The sequence below is a fragment of the Lissotriton helveticus genome, chromosome 9 (assembly GCF_964261635.1).
Source record: "Lissotriton helveticus chromosome 9, aLisHel1.1, whole genome shotgun sequence".
Taxonomy (NCBI): Eukaryota; Metazoa; Chordata; class Amphibia; order Caudata; family Salamandridae; genus Lissotriton; species Lissotriton helveticus.
The window spans coordinates 346,241,548-346,257,787 of record NC_136070.1 but is presented as its reverse complement, the minus strand read 5'-3'; the positions used below and the strand labels follow the sequence as shown (position 1 = coordinate 346,257,787).

The following is a 16,240-nucleotide window of genomic DNA, read 5'->3' as shown; positions in this document are numbered from 1 at the left end:
GTTGGTGAGATTAGTCACAAGCAATGCCAGATGCTTTGTGGTGGTCGCTGTTGGGCGGGTGTGGGAGGGAAGCCACATAGAATCTAAAGGTTTTTTTTTTAGGGGGGGGGGTTAATATACCAAATAAAAAAAACAGGGAGGACACGGATAACTCGATTGACAAATGTTGTATCTCCTCTCTTGCAGAATTCAGCAGGCCATGAACATGGAGTGCCTGGGCCGGAACTGAACACAAACATGCAGCCGTGGTTTCCATAATCTAGGGAACAAAAGTCCTGCGCCCCGTAAGAGGGTACTGCTCCCTACCCTGCGTGCCAGTAATCCTAAATGAAGACTGTTACCGGCTGCCCAAGTCTCCCAGAACCTCAGGAAGTTGGTTCTTAAACTCCATGACACTGATCTCGCCTGGAATGAAAATATATAAATTAGAAATCTCTGCAGTGGCTCAACTTGCTTCAGAAACCCCTGAAATCTAGCTATGTATATATATATATATATATATATCACAAATGATAAGTGAATACCATGTAGGTTGAAATATGCAAACTCAACAATAGCTTCCAGCGATGAATGTTCCAAACTTGGGCTGCCTGCATTAATCAACTGACCACAATCTCTGCACTTAGCTGTGTTTTATACTGGACTGAAATGTGTTCTTTTGCACTACTGATTTCAGCTTTGCTACGACTCGTAATAATGTGATTTCCATTCGGCACTTATCAAACGAACATGCTGCTGTAATTTCTTTTTTTTTTATAAAGTCAAAACAGCAATCGGGCATCCAGATGTTTACAGATTGATGCTTTCTGGTCCTTTTTTTTAACCTATTAGCAAATATATTCTTGCTAGTTAATTTCACTTTGATTTTTAAACCTAGGGAGACCAGGGTTTCATCCTTTTTAAAGCAGTGTTGGCCTTAGCCTTGAAAAAGAGGACTGAGCTCCTTTTACAGGCATTTTTAGTTAAGCAAATGATTCTGCAGATGTGAAAACATGGTTCTGAATCCTGAAGCTCCGGCTTCAACCGAAAGCTTTAAATCCGATGCAGCCTTCAAGCACCAGTTGTTGCACTGACACAAGAATGTCTGTTGTGATGTTGTGAGATTTATGCTAATAAATGACCGAAGCTTGAAAGGTAAAATGCTCTCAAATAAAAGCTGTTTCTGAAATCTGTGTCTGTCTTCAGTTTTATTTAAAGTGTGAACTTTAAAAAACATCTTTATGAAGTAACTCTTTATAAGTTAACACAGTGGAGCTTTGCTCTAAGTGGGAATGTCACACCCTGTGTAATCACGGGCAAGGAGCTCTGCTCATGTTGCCTGTTATGGTGCATTTTGTGTGGGCGACCTGGCCTCCCTGTCACTAGGAGGCTCTCTGGCCTATTTACTAACTTGTGAGTCTTAATTAATCTGCTGCATCTCCAGGTTCTGGTTGTATTTTCATGGAGCTAGCGGGACTATTCATCGGCTGCATCTCAAGGCTCTGAATGTACTATCAGGGGGCTAGTGGTACTAATCATCACCTGCATTTCAAGGCTCTGAATGTACTATCAGGGGGCTAGTGGTACTAATCATCACCTGCCTCTCAAGGCTCCGAATGTACTATCAGGGGGCTAGTGGGACTATTCATCAGCTGCATCTCAAGGCTCTGAATGTACTATCACGAGGCTAGTGGGACTATTCATCTGCTGCATCTCAAGGCTCTGAATGTACTATCACGGGGCTAGTGAGACTATTCATCCGCTGCATTTTAAGGCTCTGAATGTACTATCACGGGGCTAGTGGAACTATTCATCAGCTGCATCTCAAGGCTCTGAATGTACTATCACGAGGCTAGTTGGACTATTCATCAGCTGCCTCTCAAGGCTCTGAATGTACTATCACGGGACTAGTGGGACTATTCATCTGCTGCATCTCAAGGCTCTGAATGTACTATCACGGGGCTAGTGGGACTATTCATCCGCTGCATTTTAAGGCTCTGAATGTACTATCACAGGGCTAGTGGAACTATTCATCAGCTGCATCTCAAGGCTCTGAATGTACTATCACGGGGCTAGTGGGACTATTCATCCACTGCATTTTAAGGCTCTGAATGTACTATCACGGGGCTAGTGGGACTATTCATTAGCTGCATCTAAAGGCTCTGAATGTACTATCACGGGGCTAGTGGAACTAATCATCAGCTGCATCTCAAGGCTCTGAATGTACTATCACGGGGCTAGTGGGACTATTCATCTGCTGCATTTTAAGGCTCTAAATGTACTATCACGGGGCTAGTGGGACTATTCATTAGCTGCATCTAAGGGCTCTGAATGTACTATCACGAGGCTAATGGAACTATTCATCAGCTGCATCTCAAGGCTCTGAATGTACTATCACGAGGCTAATGGGACTAATCATCAGCTGCATCTCAAGGCTCTGAATGTACTATCACGGGGCTAGTGGAACTATTCATCAGCTGCATCTCAGGGCTCTGAATGTACTATCACGAGGCTAATGGGACTAATCATCAGCTGCATCTCAAGGCTCTGAATGTACTATCACGGGGCTAGTGGAACTATTCATCAGCTGCATCTCAAGGCTCTGAATGTACTATCAGGGGGCTAGTGGGACTATTCATCAGCTGCCTCTCAAGGCTCTGAATGTACTATCACGGGGCTAGTGGAACTATTCATCGGCTGTCTCTCAAGGATCTGAATGTACTATCACGGGGCTAGTGGAACTATTCATCGGCTGCAACTCAAGGCTCCGAATGTACTATCACGGGACTAGTGGGATTATTCATCAGCTGCATCTCAAGGCTCCGAATGTACTATCACGGGACTAGTGGGATTATTCATCAGCTGCATCTCAAGACTCTGAATGTACTATCACGGGGCTAGTGGGACTAATCATCAGCTGCCTCTCAAGGCTCTGAATGTACTATCACAGGGCTAGTGGGACTATTCATCAGGTGCATTTCAAGGCTCTGAATGTACTATCAGGGGGCCAATGGGAGTAATCATCAGCTGCCTCTCAAGGCTCTGAATGTACTATCACGGGGCTAGTGGAACTATTGATCAGCTGCATCTCAAGGCTCTGAATGTACTATCAGGCTAGTGGGACTATTCATCGGCTGCCTCTCAAGGCTCTGAATGTACCATCACGGGGCTAGTGGGACTATTCATCACCTGCCTCTCAAGGCTCTGAATGTACTATCACGGGGCTAGTGGGACTAATCATCAGCTGCCTCTCAAAGCTCTGAATGTACTATCACGGGGCTAGTGGGACTATTCATCTGCTGCATCTCAAGGCTCTGAATGTACTATCAGGGGGCTAGTGGAACTATTCATCGGCTGCCTCTCAAGGCTCTGAATGTACTATCACGGGGCTAGTGGAACTATTCATCGGCTGCAACTCAAGGCTCCGAATGTACTATCACTGGACTAGTGGGACTAATCATCGGCTGCCTCTCAAGGCTCTGAATGTACTATCTGAAAGAAACAGGTTAGTATTAGATTCCTTACCTTAGAATATCCCCAGGCGTCAGTCTGGATCCGGAAACTTTTGCGTAGCAGTACCCCTGCGCGTCGGTAGGCGTCGTCTGCAGGCGTCCCCTGCGGCTCCGCGTCGTCGGCGTCGTGCGCCGTGATGACGTCGCTGGAGTATATAGACGCCGCCTCCGCGCGCTGACGTCAGTTCTTCTTTTTTCCGCGCCAGTTAGCGCAGATCCGAAGAGCAGTACTCCGGTCTTTTGACCAAGTTTTTTGTTGAATAAATCTTCTACGGTGCCGGTAGGATGCCCGGTTTCAAGAGTTGCGACAATTGCGACCGCATGATGTCGGTCACCGACCACCATCGACTCTGCCTCCGGTGTCTGGGCGCGGACCACGACGTGGAGTCCTGCGTCGACTGTCGGGCCTTGACTGGTAAAGCTAGGCGGGAGCGGTCCCGCAAGCTTCTCGAGCTCCGAGTGTCGGCCCCGCGTCGAGAGCGGTCCCGGTCCGGTCGGAGGTCGAGGGAGCGGTCGAGGGAACGATCGCGGAGCCGCCATGAGCGCTCCGGGAGTCGCCACCATTCCTCCGGTTCGTCAGGTAAGCGTAAGAAGTCGGGGCGTCGTCATCGCACCCCCGACTCCCCCCGACGCCCGCGTGATGCGGCCGGGGGTTCGGGTGGCCCCACCCCCGCGGCCCCGCGTGGGTCGCCGACGCCGTCTGCCCCATACCCGTCGGTCCCTGGGGAAGGCGCGTCGCGCGAGGAGATTGAGGCATTCCTCATGGCTATGAGGGCGAGGTCTCCTCCGGCGGGGCCTGCGGGCCCGTCGGTCCCGTCTGGGGGCCCGAGCGGTTCGGGTGCTCCTGCCTCGACGCCGCCGGTGGCTCCGGCCCCGGCGCCGCTGGGCCCCTCAGGTTCGTCGCCGGCTGGTCTACCGGCCTCTCCGGCGTCGGTTCCTTTGGGCCAACCCGTGGTACCGCCTCCGCGCGGCGCAGTGACTCCGCCGTCGGTTCCGGCCGGCGTCGGGTCCCCGGCGCCGGCGCCGCGCGGCGCCACCCCCATTCCCCCTCTGACTCCTGACGCGGAGTCGGACCGGCGTCGTCCGACGCCGGATCCGGCGCCGATGGGGCCCATTGACCCCGAAGTCTATATCGTCGACCCAGACTACGGCGATGAGGACGAGTATGGAGAGGGTTGGGAGGGGTCTGAGGACCCTTTATCCCGTGCCTGCCAGTATGATGTGGACTGGGTAGGTGACTTGGGTGATGCCAGTGGTCTGGACGAGTCACCCTACACTGGGTTTGTCTCGCCGACCCCTGTGGCGTCTGAGGCGGGGGCTGCCTATTCGGTGGTCCTGCTGAGGGCTGCCAAGACCTTGGGCCTTGAGCTCCCCGTCGCTAAGGTCAAACCAAACATTCTGACCGAAGTGTTTAAACCGCAGTCATGCCCTCAGGAGCCTCTGCTGCCGTTTAATGAGGCTCTGACGGATGTCCTTTTGGGCACCTGGTCTAGGCCCGCTTCCGGTGCACCGGTTGACCGGAACGTTGCCAGGCGTCACCGTCCGTGTTCGGACGACCCTGCCTTCCTCTCCACCCATCCCTCCCCGGAGAGTCTGGTGATCCAGGCCTCCACTTCGCAGTCCGCATTTCCATCGGCCCCGCCCGATCGGGAATCAAAGCGGTATGACCAATTTGGGAAAAAGGTCTTTTCCTCTTTGAGCGCTGGACTGCGGTCTTGTAATACCGCATGCCTCTTGGGCCGCTACACCCACTCCCTGTGGGATACGGTCGCAGAGTGTTTGCCGCAATTCCCGCAGGAAGTGCGGGACAAGCTCAACCAGGCCTTGGTTGAGGGCCGGGATGCGGCGAGGTACTCGATCCGGTGTGGTCTTGACACGACCGACTCGCTGGGACGGGCTATGTCCACGACTGTGGCGATTCGGCGCCATGCTTGGCTGAGATCTGCCAACTTCTCACCGGACGTCCAGAATGCCCTCATGGACATGCCATTTGATGGCAGTCGCCTGTTTGGTGACAAGGCGGACCACGCGCTGGAGCGCTTCAAGGACTCCAGGGTCACGGCCAAGTCCTTGGGTCTTTCAACCCAGCGCCAGCAGACGGGTTCGTTTCGCCCCTTTCGTGGCCAAGGAAGGGGCGGTCCCACACGTGCTGCCAGCCACGCGCCGCAGAACGCTCCCCAGCGCGGTGGCGGCCGTGGATTCCGCCGTGGTGGCGGTAGAGGGCAGCGGCGAGGTCAGTCCACACCTCCCCCCGCTGCAGCCTCCAAGTCTTCCTAGTCCGAGCTTTCAGGCTCACGTGACGCCAGTGGGTGGCAGGGTTCGCCATCACCACTCCCGCTGGCGCGCGATTACATCGGACAGGTGGGTGCTGCAGCTCGTCCGAAGGGGCTACTCCCTCCCCTTCGAGTCCACTCCTCCAGCCATGCCACCGCAGAACCACCGTGTGTCGGGGGACCACTTGACACTTCTGCAGGAGGAAGTTACGGCCCTCTTGGCCAAGGGGGCCATCGAGCGCGTTCCTGGGCCAGAAGTAGGGTGTGGTTGCTACTCCCACTACTTTCTGGTGCCCAAGAAGGACAAAGGAGGCCTGCGTCCTATCTTGGACCTACGGAACGTCAACGGCTTCCTCCGGAAGGAGAAGTTCAAGATGTTGACTTTGGCTCAGGTCTTGGCTGCTCTAGACCCACAAGACTGGATGGTAGCGTTGGACTTGCAGGATGCGTATTTTCACATCCCCGTCCTGCCGGCCCACCGGCGTTACCTGCGGTTCACGGTAGGCCACGAGCACTTTCAGTTTATCGTGCTCCCATTCGGCCTTACCAGCGCCCCACGGGTGTTCACGAAAGTGATGGCGGTGGTCGCAGCTCATCTGCGCCGGTTAGGGGTTTCAGTCTTCCCCTACCTCGACGACTGGTTGTTGAAGGCGGGCTCGCCCCAGACAGTCGTCCACCACCTCCAGATGACGGCAGACCTCCTTCACGAGCTGGGGTTTTCCATCAATGTGCCGAAATCACACCTGTGTCCCTCTCAAAAGCTCCTTTTCATCGGAGCGGTTCTCGACTCGGCGCAGTTTCGGGTTTATCCTCCGGAACGGCGGGTCCGGGATATTCAGGCTCTGATTCCCATCTTTCAGCCGTTATCCCGGGTTTCGGTCAGGTTGACGCTGCGGCTTCTGGGGCTGATGGCCTCCTGCATCCTTCTGGTGCATCACGCCAGATGGCGGATGCGGGCTCTGCAGTGGGACCTGAAGTTTCAGTGGGCCCAGCATCAGGGCAACCTGTCCGACCATGTCCTGATCTCGGAGGGCACTGCGAGACAGTTGCAGTGGTGGCTTACGGACCGCGATTGGGTCAGAGGCAGATCCCTCTCCCTTCCCCAACCGGAGCACGTAGTTGTGACGGACGCGTCCCTCCGGGGCTGGGGAGGCCACTTGGGAGAGGCAGAGATCAGAGGCATCTGGTCTCCGGCGGAGTCCCGGCTCCATATCAACATGTTGGAGCTGCGGGCGATTCGCCTAGCACTGAAGGCATTCCTCCCCTTTGTCAACGGGAGTGTAGTGCAGGTGTTCACGGACAACACCACCGCCATGTGGTACTGCAACAAACAGGGCGGTGTGGGGTCGTGGACCCTTTGCCAGGAGGCTCTGCGTCTCTGGCAATGGCTGGAATGTCAGGGCGTGACTCTGACGGTTCAACACCTGGCAGGTTCTCTGAACGCCAGGGCGGACGAACTCAGCCGTCGGTGCTCGGTGGATCACGAATGGCGTCTGAACTCGGACGTGGCGAGAGGCCTCTTTCAGCAATGGGGAGAGCCTTGGTTAGATCTATTCGCCACAGAAGAGAACGCGCAATGTCATCAGTTCTGCGCGTTGGAGTTTCCAAGACGGCACTCGCTCGGCGACGCCTTTCGGCGCGAGTGGAGTTGCGGTCTGTTGTACGCCTTTCCGCCTATACCACTTCTGCTCAGAGTGCTGAAGAAGATCAGGCGCGACCGGGCCCAAGTTATCCTTGTGGGTCCGGACTGGGCTCGAAGATACTGGTATCCCGAGCTACTCAGCATGACAGTCGGTCCCTCGATCCGCCTGCCCCTTCAGGAGGACCTTCTGTCGCAGCAGCAGGGGACGGTCCTCCACCCGAACCTGTCCAGTCTCCACCTCCATGCTTGGAGATTGAGCGGCGACAGTTGAGGCTATTTGACTTGCCTCCTGAAGTCTGTGATGTAATTCTGGCAGCCAGGCGTCCCTCCACAAAGTCGGTATACGCCTGCCGGTGGAACAGATTTGTGGCATGGTGCACAGCAAAGGCTGTGGATCCCCTTTCTGCCCCTCTGTCTGAGGTTCTCCTCTTCCTTCTTTCCCTTGCCCAGCAGGGCTCTGCTCTGGGCACTATCAAGGGCTATCTTTCTGCCCTTTCCGCCTTCTTGAGGCTACCTGATCAGCCATCTTTATTCAAGTCCCCTATTGTGTTAAGATTCTTAAAGGGCATCACGCACATGTATCCACCTGCTCCGTTCGTGATGCCTCAGTGGGACTTGAACCTGGTTCTGACATTCCTGATGTGTGCTCCCTTTGAGCCCCTTCATTCCTGTCCTCTCCGTCTTCTCACTTTAAAGACGGCCTTCCTGGTTGCCATCACCTCTGCCAGGAGAGTGAGTGAGCTCCAGGCTCTTTCTGTTAAACCTCCTTTCCTGTCTGTTCATCCTGACAAGGTGGTTCTTCGGACTAGACCTTCTTTCCTGCCCAAGGTAGTCTCTGCTTTTCACATTGGGCAGTCCATCACCTTGCCCTCCTTCTTCCCGCCTCCGCATCCTTCAAAGGATGAAGAGCGGCTCCATCGTCTGGATCCAAAACGTGCGCTTTCATTTTACATGGATCGCACACGCCAGTTCCGGGTGGATGACCAACTGTTTGTTGGCTACGTGGGTGAGAAGAAGGGAAGGGCGGTACAGAAACGAACCATCTCTCGGTGGGTCGTCCTGTGCATCAAAGCATGCTACTCTTTGGCTCGGAAGGAGCCTCCTGTTGGGCTGAGGGCCCATTCCACTCGGGCTACGGCGGCTTCTACTGCCCTGGGCCGGGGAGTCCCCTTGCAGGACATTTGCCAGGCGGCTACGTGGGCCTCGCTGCACACCTTTGCGAGGCACTACTGCCTGGACAGTCAAGTCCGGAGGGACGGCTTTTTTGGCCGTTCGGTCCTCCAGGACTTTCTGGTGTAGGTTGTATTGGTTCGCAGACCCACCTCCGGGGTTGGTATTGCTGGGGTATCTATTCTAAGGTAAGGAATCTAATACTAACCTGTTTCTTTCAGATGAACAAGTTACTTACCTTCGGTAACGATATATCTGTAAGAAACAGTAGTTAGTATTAGATTCCTTACCGCCCCGCCCATCCTCCCCGTTCTGCGAACTGATACCTAGGGTTAAGGACATCCCTTTCAGGGCCCTAGTTTCAAATGGCACCAGTGTTAGTTCTCACATGGCTCTGCGTGTTCTGGCGCGGAAAAGCTGTGTGCAAAGAACTGACGTCAGCGCGCGGAGGCGGCGTCTATATACTCCAGCGACGTCATCACGGCGCACGACGCCGACGACGCGGAGCCGCAGGGGACGCCTGCAGACGACGCCTACCGACGCGCAGGGGTACTGCTACGCAAAAGTTTCCGGATCCAGACTGACGCCTGGGGATATTCTAAGGTAAGGAATCTAATACTAACTACTGTTTCTTACAGATATTTCGTTACCGAAGGTAAGTAACTTGTTCATCACGGGGCTAGTGGAACTATTCATCGGCTGCCTCTCAAGGCTCTGAATGTACTATCACGGGGCTAGTGGAACTATTCATCGGCTGCAACTCAAGGCTCCGAATGTACTATCACGGGACTAGTGGGATTATTCATCAGCTGCATCTCAAGGCTCTGAATGTACTATCACGGGGCTAGTGGAACTATTCATCAGGTGCATTTCAAGGCTCTGAATGTACTATCACGGGGCTAGTGGGACTAATCATCGGCTGCATCTCAGGGCTCTGAATGTACTATCACGGGCTAGCGGGACTATTCATCGGCTGCATCACAAGGCTCTGAATGTACTATCACGGGGCTAGAGGGACTAATCATCAGCTGCATCTCAGGGCTCTGAATGTACTATCACGGGGCTAGCGGGACTATTCATCGGCTGCATCTCAAGGCTCTGAATGTACTATCACGGGGCTAGTGGGACTAATCATCAGCTGCATCTCAGGGCTCTGAATGTACTATCACTGGGCTGGTGGGACTATTCATCAGCTTCCTCTCAAGGCTCTGGTTGTACTTTAATGGGCTATTAGGATTAATCACCAGCTGTCTCAAGGTTCTGGGATGAGCTATCACAGGGCTAGTGGCATGTCAAGTCAAGCAAGCTTTATTCGACGATTGTCATAAAAGCATATGCCATATATATATAAAAGTACATGTATAAAATTCAGTAGATAAAACCAGTTTAAAATCCAGATTGTAAAAATTCATAAAAATTCATAAAATCCATAAATAAAATCATTCCATTAACAATACAAATATGGGAGATATTATTACACGATAATTAACAAGGATACTTGGCCTACGAGGTTAGCTAATATATTATGCTTTCAGCAGTCGGGCTCTAATCGTCCATGCCCAACCTAGAAATTTCGCCACCGCTATATACACAAACATATTAGGACTGGTGCAAATAATTCTAACTGCAATCATTCCTCTCCTCGTTCCCAATAACCAACACATCGGTCGTAACCACTTTCGACGCGGCACCGCATACATTGGGCACTCAAACAAAAGATGGCCAATGGTTTCAGGAACATCTGAGCAAGCCGGACAAGCCACCTTGCCCCCACTAGTCCATCTATTAGAGAATGCCCTTACCGGTAGGCTTCCCACTCTTAGCTGAAAGTAGAGCTTGCGGTCAAGGGGCTTCGTGATGACATCCCAAAATTCCTCAAGTTTGGGACAATCTTTAATTTTTAAAAATAAACCTACAAGAGAGTGTGAAGGGGTGGTACTGAAGACCTTTGTAGCCACCAAGTTCCAGTACAAGTTCTTAAGTACCTTCTTGGATCTTCCCACAATTCCCCTAGACCTAAATCATTTAAAAGATTCTGGATATGTCCCAACCACTGTTCCCAATAAGCTGCGCGGGTGAGCGCGCGCGCACAGAGGTCACCCTTAGCGCGCAGTGAACTGTATTTACCGCGCACTCCCTGCAACACCGTTTGCGCCACCGCTGCTTTAAAAATGCGAGCGGCGCGAAAAAATGCCCTTTCTCAGCAGGAGACTGACAATTCCTGACAGTTCTCGAGTGCACAGCTGAGGGATATGTACTAGTACTTGTGCTATTTGCAATGCACACCAGCAGCTGGGCACTGTTAGAAATGTAATGCAGAGTGTCATACACGCGGCAGTCGATCGTTTCACGCTTGGAAGTTAAAACTCTTCCTCACAGTTTGCGAAAGCCACAAACTATAGAGACTCATTTCCTTAGATTAGCACTATGGAAATAATCTCTGATAGTCTGGTGAAGTAACAGACGACTGCAGCTCACACGGACAGAAAAAGTAAAAACCATTCTTACATACAGTAAGAAAAGTTTCAACATCGCCAACTCTAACAAAAACATTGGGATGTATAACACCACAAAATAACTATTTAAAGATGTACAGGCAGACGCATTCTTTGAAATAAAGCATTCTCAGTAGATCCTGGGTAACTCACTGCTTTAAAAATCTGCATAATTGAAATCCGCAACCAATCACATTCAGCCTGCCTTTTCCTGACACACACAGCCGAGCCTCGCTCTCATCACATTTAAGTAGTGCAGTGTGCACGAGCGGCCCCAGCCGGGCCACTGCCCTGCCCTGACCTCTGCAGTTCTCGGCTGCCATGAGTTAAGATTTGTTGTTTTGCAGTCTGTAACTTAATGGTCTGATACTTTTTATCAGTTTTATTTGGATGCCGTCCTTCTCCCCCCTTTTTATCATCACCCCCCTCGACAGCTCAAATGAGAATATTGATTAATCGCATTGTGCCAAGTGCTGAATCATGAGTCATGGTTTCTCTTTCAGGAGACTAATACTCGGTGGAGGAAAAAGCAGGTCAAAACCATCAATTTAATTAATGGGAATTTCTATTTATCACGAGCAGCCAGAGGGGTTTTGCTACATGCTCTGAAGACCCTAAACCATCATTAAAAGGAGGCTTTGTCACAAGTGTAAAGGGCACTGAAACATCCTAACTTGAACCTGCAGCCTTCCACCTCACTCCCTATATTTAATAATTTCTGCATTTCTAGACCTAATTAGCTCAATCAGTTCTTGGTATCACCCTTTATACATTACTGAAACACCCACAGTGTTTGTCGATAATAAGGTGCCTTGGAGGCAGTGAGTTAACCCCAGCTCTCCCCCTATCAAAACACAATTTTTCTAGAACAGGAAGGCAGTGGTGAGGGTCAATATGTCTTAGCCATGTTTTACAGCAGTGTGGCTGCTATCTAGTATGGCTAAAAATTACTGGTGCAAAGTGGTGTGGAGTGAAGCCTTCTAACGTGGAGTAGAGTGCATTGTTATGGAGTGGCGTGGAGTTGAGTGTTATGGTGTGTTATGAAGTGGTTTATAGTGATGTGGAATGTAATCTAGGAAGTATAGTGTTGACCTAAAAAGTATCCAATGGCCCTGATGCAGACTCTAGCATATGAGGGCTACACTCTATACTACTAAGCAAAATATGGTTAGTAAAAACAGTCTCATTGTTCTCTTAAAAACGATAGCATTGCCTCAACACTGATTTTATTATGAACAATGCTCGGGCTGTTTGATGCTAATGTTCTACCCCACAACCGACCTTCAAAATTAAGACATGACATTTTGACCTTACTACCAGTGAAATACCTAAATCAACATTTACACCCTTGTTAGGGTATGACAAAAACATATCTGAAAACATTCAAATTTGCTCCTAGAATGCACAAAAGTTTAAAATTAAAGGCTGCACATTGTCCACAATGTCCACAGAAGTAGCAAATACTCTACCTCTCCCTCCCTCCATCTCCTTCTCCCTCCCTCTATCTCCCTCCACCGCTCTGTCCCTCCCTCGACCTCCCTCTCCCTTTCCCTCCCTTTCCCTCTACCTCCCTCTCTGTCTCTGCCTACCCCTCCCGCTCTATCCCTCCCTCTCCCTCTACCTCTCTGTCCCTCCCTCTACCTCTAGCTCCCTCTTCCTAGCTCTCCCTTTCCCTCCCTCTCCCTCTCCCTGTACCTCCCTCTGTCTCTACCTACCTCAACCTACCTCTCCCTCTCTGTCCCTCCCTCTCCCCCCTCCCTCTACCTCCCTCTCTGTCTCTACATACCTCCCGCTCTGTCCCTCCCTCTCCCTTTCCCTCCCTTTCCCTCCCTCTCCCTCTCTCTCTACCTACCTCTCCCTCTCTGTCCCTCCCTCCCCCTTTCCCTCCTTCTAATTCCCTCTCTGTCTCTACATACCTCTCCCGCTCTATCCCTACCTCTCCCTCCCTCTCCCTTTCCCTCCCTCTCTGTCTCTACCTACCTCTCCCTCTCTATCCCTCCCTCTCCCTTTCCCTCCTTCTAATTCCCTCTCTGTCTCTACCCCTCCCTCTCCCTTTCCCTCCTTCTAATTCCCTCTCTGTCTCTACATACCTCTCCCGCTCTGTCCCTCCCTCCCTCTCTACCTCCCTCTACCTCAGTCCCTCCCTCTTCCTCCCTCTCCCTCTACCTCTCTGTCCCTCCCTCCACCTCCCTCTCCCTTTCCCTCCCTCTACCTCCGTCCCTCCATCTACCTCTGTCCCTCCCTCTCCCTCTAGCTCCCTCTCCCTTTCCCTCCCTCCCTCTCTGTCTCTACCTACCTCACCTGCTCTGTCCCTTTCCCTCCTTTCCCTCCCTCTCTGTCTCTACCTACCTCTCCAACTCTGTCCCTCCCTCTACCTCCCGCTACCCCTGTCCCCCCTCTCCCTCTCCCTCTCTGTCCCTCCCTCTCCCTTTCTCTCCCCCTCCCTCTGTCCCTCCCTCTCCCTCCCTCCCCCTTTACCTCCCTCCCTCTCTGTCCCTCCATCTCCCTTTCCCTCCTCTACCTCCCTCTCCTTCTTCCTTCCCCTACCTCTCTGTCCCTCCCTCTAGCTCCCTCTTCCTCTAGCTCCCTCTCCCTCTACCTCCCTCTCCCACCCTTTCCCTCCCTCTACCTTGCTGTCCCTCCCTCTCCATCTACCTCTGTCCCTCTCTCTACCTCCATCTCCCTCTACCTCTCTGTCCCTCCCTCTCCCTCTCTGTCCCTCCCTCTCCCTACCTCCCTCTACCTCCTTCTCCCTCCGCACCTCCCTCTCTCTACCTCCCTCTACCTCGCTGTCCCTCCCTCTCCATCTACCTCTGTCCCTCCCTTTCCCTCTCTGTTCCGCCCACTCCTTCTCTGTCCCTCCCTCTCCGTCCCTCTGTCCCTCCCTCTCTAACTCCCTCAACCGCTACCTCCCTCTGCCCCTCCCTCTCCCTCTACCTCCCTCTACCTCTATCTCCCTCTCCATCTACCCCCACTCCCTTACCTCCCTCTCCCACCTTCTACCCCCTTCTCCCTCCCTCCCTCCCTCCACTTCCCTCCCTCCCTCCCTCCCTCTACCTTCCTCTCTGTCTCTACCTCTGTCTCTATCTATCTGTCTGTCTCTGTCCCTATCTGTCCAAATTCTGAATGTGCTTACATCCAGGCGTGCAATGCCCATTGGGCTCAAAGGGCTTAAGCCCCAGCCTCCCCCACTTACCCATTTGTTTGTGGCAACCCGGGCTGAGACAGCTTCCTGGGCGCGCACACAGCTGTACCTGAGTACTTCACAGGGCTTCCATTTACTTGTTAATGAGGCTTTGTTGTTTTTTTCACACCTTCTTACAGCCCATGCATCTCCACTTTGCCTAGAAACGACAAGGCAAGGTGCGTGCGCCGCCAATGAAGGCCTGCTAGGCCGCTGGCGGCCCGCGGGCCGTACTATGAGTACCACCGATGTAATTAGTTTACACAACTTTAAAATACTTTTTAAGTGCTTTTAACTTGTATTTGCTATTTTGTCAGCTAAAAATTACGGCAAACCTAACCACACAACACAGTATAGTTTAACGTGACACTGTATGTGTGGAAATGCACCATCTTTTCAGATTTTTAAGCAAAAGTTTGGAGGGATATTTGGCGCTGCACACACGCACGGTCTGGTTCCTGGCGCACATTGCCATGGCTGCAGCGCACAGAGACCCTACACTGCCGCACACAGAGGAAATAAATTAGAGGGAACATTGGTCCCAACCATTTGACTTTCCGGGAACCGTCACTTTTAACTACGTCCAGCAGCCCCCTGGTATATGTATCCAGTTCAGGTGTAGTCCAAATCCGCCGCCAATATAGGATTGGGCGCAAGGATGCAATTAGAGCTATTGGTGTTATGCCCAGGTCGTAAAATAAGGGATTCAGTGGGGTGCTCTGGGGTAACCTTATTAGTTTTCTAAGAAATGTATTTCCGGAAACAGTCATCCCCTTTAGTTTTTCATTTCCCCACATTTCCACACCATACAGAGTAGAACTAACTACCTTGCCATTATACACTGATAACTCCAGAGTTATTGGCCTAGTCAAAGACCTGGAGTGCTCTAGGCTCAATGCTCCTGAGAGCTGACGATGCTTCAGGGTGGCCAAATCAATCTGCGGTCTCCAGGATAAATCCTGTTGGATGCAGACACCCAGATAGCTAAATGCCTGTACCCTCTCAAGTGGCCCGTTACTCATATATACAGTACCCCTATTGGCATTGGCGCATTAAAAGACATGTACTTAGATTTAAGAACATTAACTTCCAAACCACGAGCGACACAGAAGTCCTCGAAGATTAACAAAGCCTTCTGTAGCCCGCTCGGGGTTTTTGATACTATAAGACAATCGTCTGCAATTAATATAGGGATTTTAGCTCCAGCAAGAATGGGTGCATCAACATTAGAACCAATTAAAATTTTAGCAACATCCTTTATATATAAAGAAAATAAAGTTGGAGCCAGGACACAACCTTGGCGCACACCTGTTTCACCCGGGAACTGAGATGTGACATTGCCAGGACTACCCCACCTAACCTGCGCAAAATTCTCCTGGTGGAGCTTTCTAATTAAAGACAAGATTTCCCCTGGCATACCCATATCATTAAGCACTTTCCACAACATTTGGCGCGGGACCAAGTCAAATGATGCCCTTAAGTCTATAAAAGCAGCATAAAGGCTGCCATTACCAATTAGCACGGTCTTCCAGTATAACATAGTGAAATGCATGACCTGATCGACCATGCTAACGGAAGTTCTAAAGCCAGCCTGCAAATGAGACAAGATGCTGTGCTCCCTTTCCCAAACCTGAACCTTATTTAAAATAAGCCTATCAATGATCTTCTGGGTAGTGTCGATCAAACTAATTGGTCGATAATTTCCAGGCTGGGACTTGTCCCCTTTCTTGTAAACTGGGATTATTTCGGCCCCTTTCCATGAGTGGGGAATCGGTGCTCCCCTAGCAACCGCATTCGCCAATAGTAATATATATGGGCCCCAAGAATCTTTGTCTTGTAAGAATAGATCAGCTGGGATACCGTCAATTCCTGGCGCTCTACCAGGATCAACGACATCCAAAGCCAGCTGAACATCCCTCAAAGTGAATGGATCCTCCAGAAAGGGGGTAAAAGGCACCTCTAGGGAAGAATCTTGGCCATCTCCC

General features: G+C 51.6%; 1 protein-coding gene across 1 annotated transcript in view; it reads left to right on the top strand.

Annotated features, from left to right (window-relative positions):
* LGMN (legumain) overlaps window positions 1-1,168 on the top strand; it is a 97,037-nt gene extending 95,869 nt beyond the window's left edge. The window contains exon 14 of the mRNA XM_078660077.1: window positions 187-1,168. Within this exon, the coding sequence (XP_078516203.1) occupies window positions 187-229 (43 nt within the window). The 3' untranslated portion in view covers window positions 230-1,168. The remainder of the gene's footprint in view (window positions 1-186) is intronic.
* The last annotated feature ends 15,072 nt before the right edge of the window (window positions 1,169-16,240 follow it).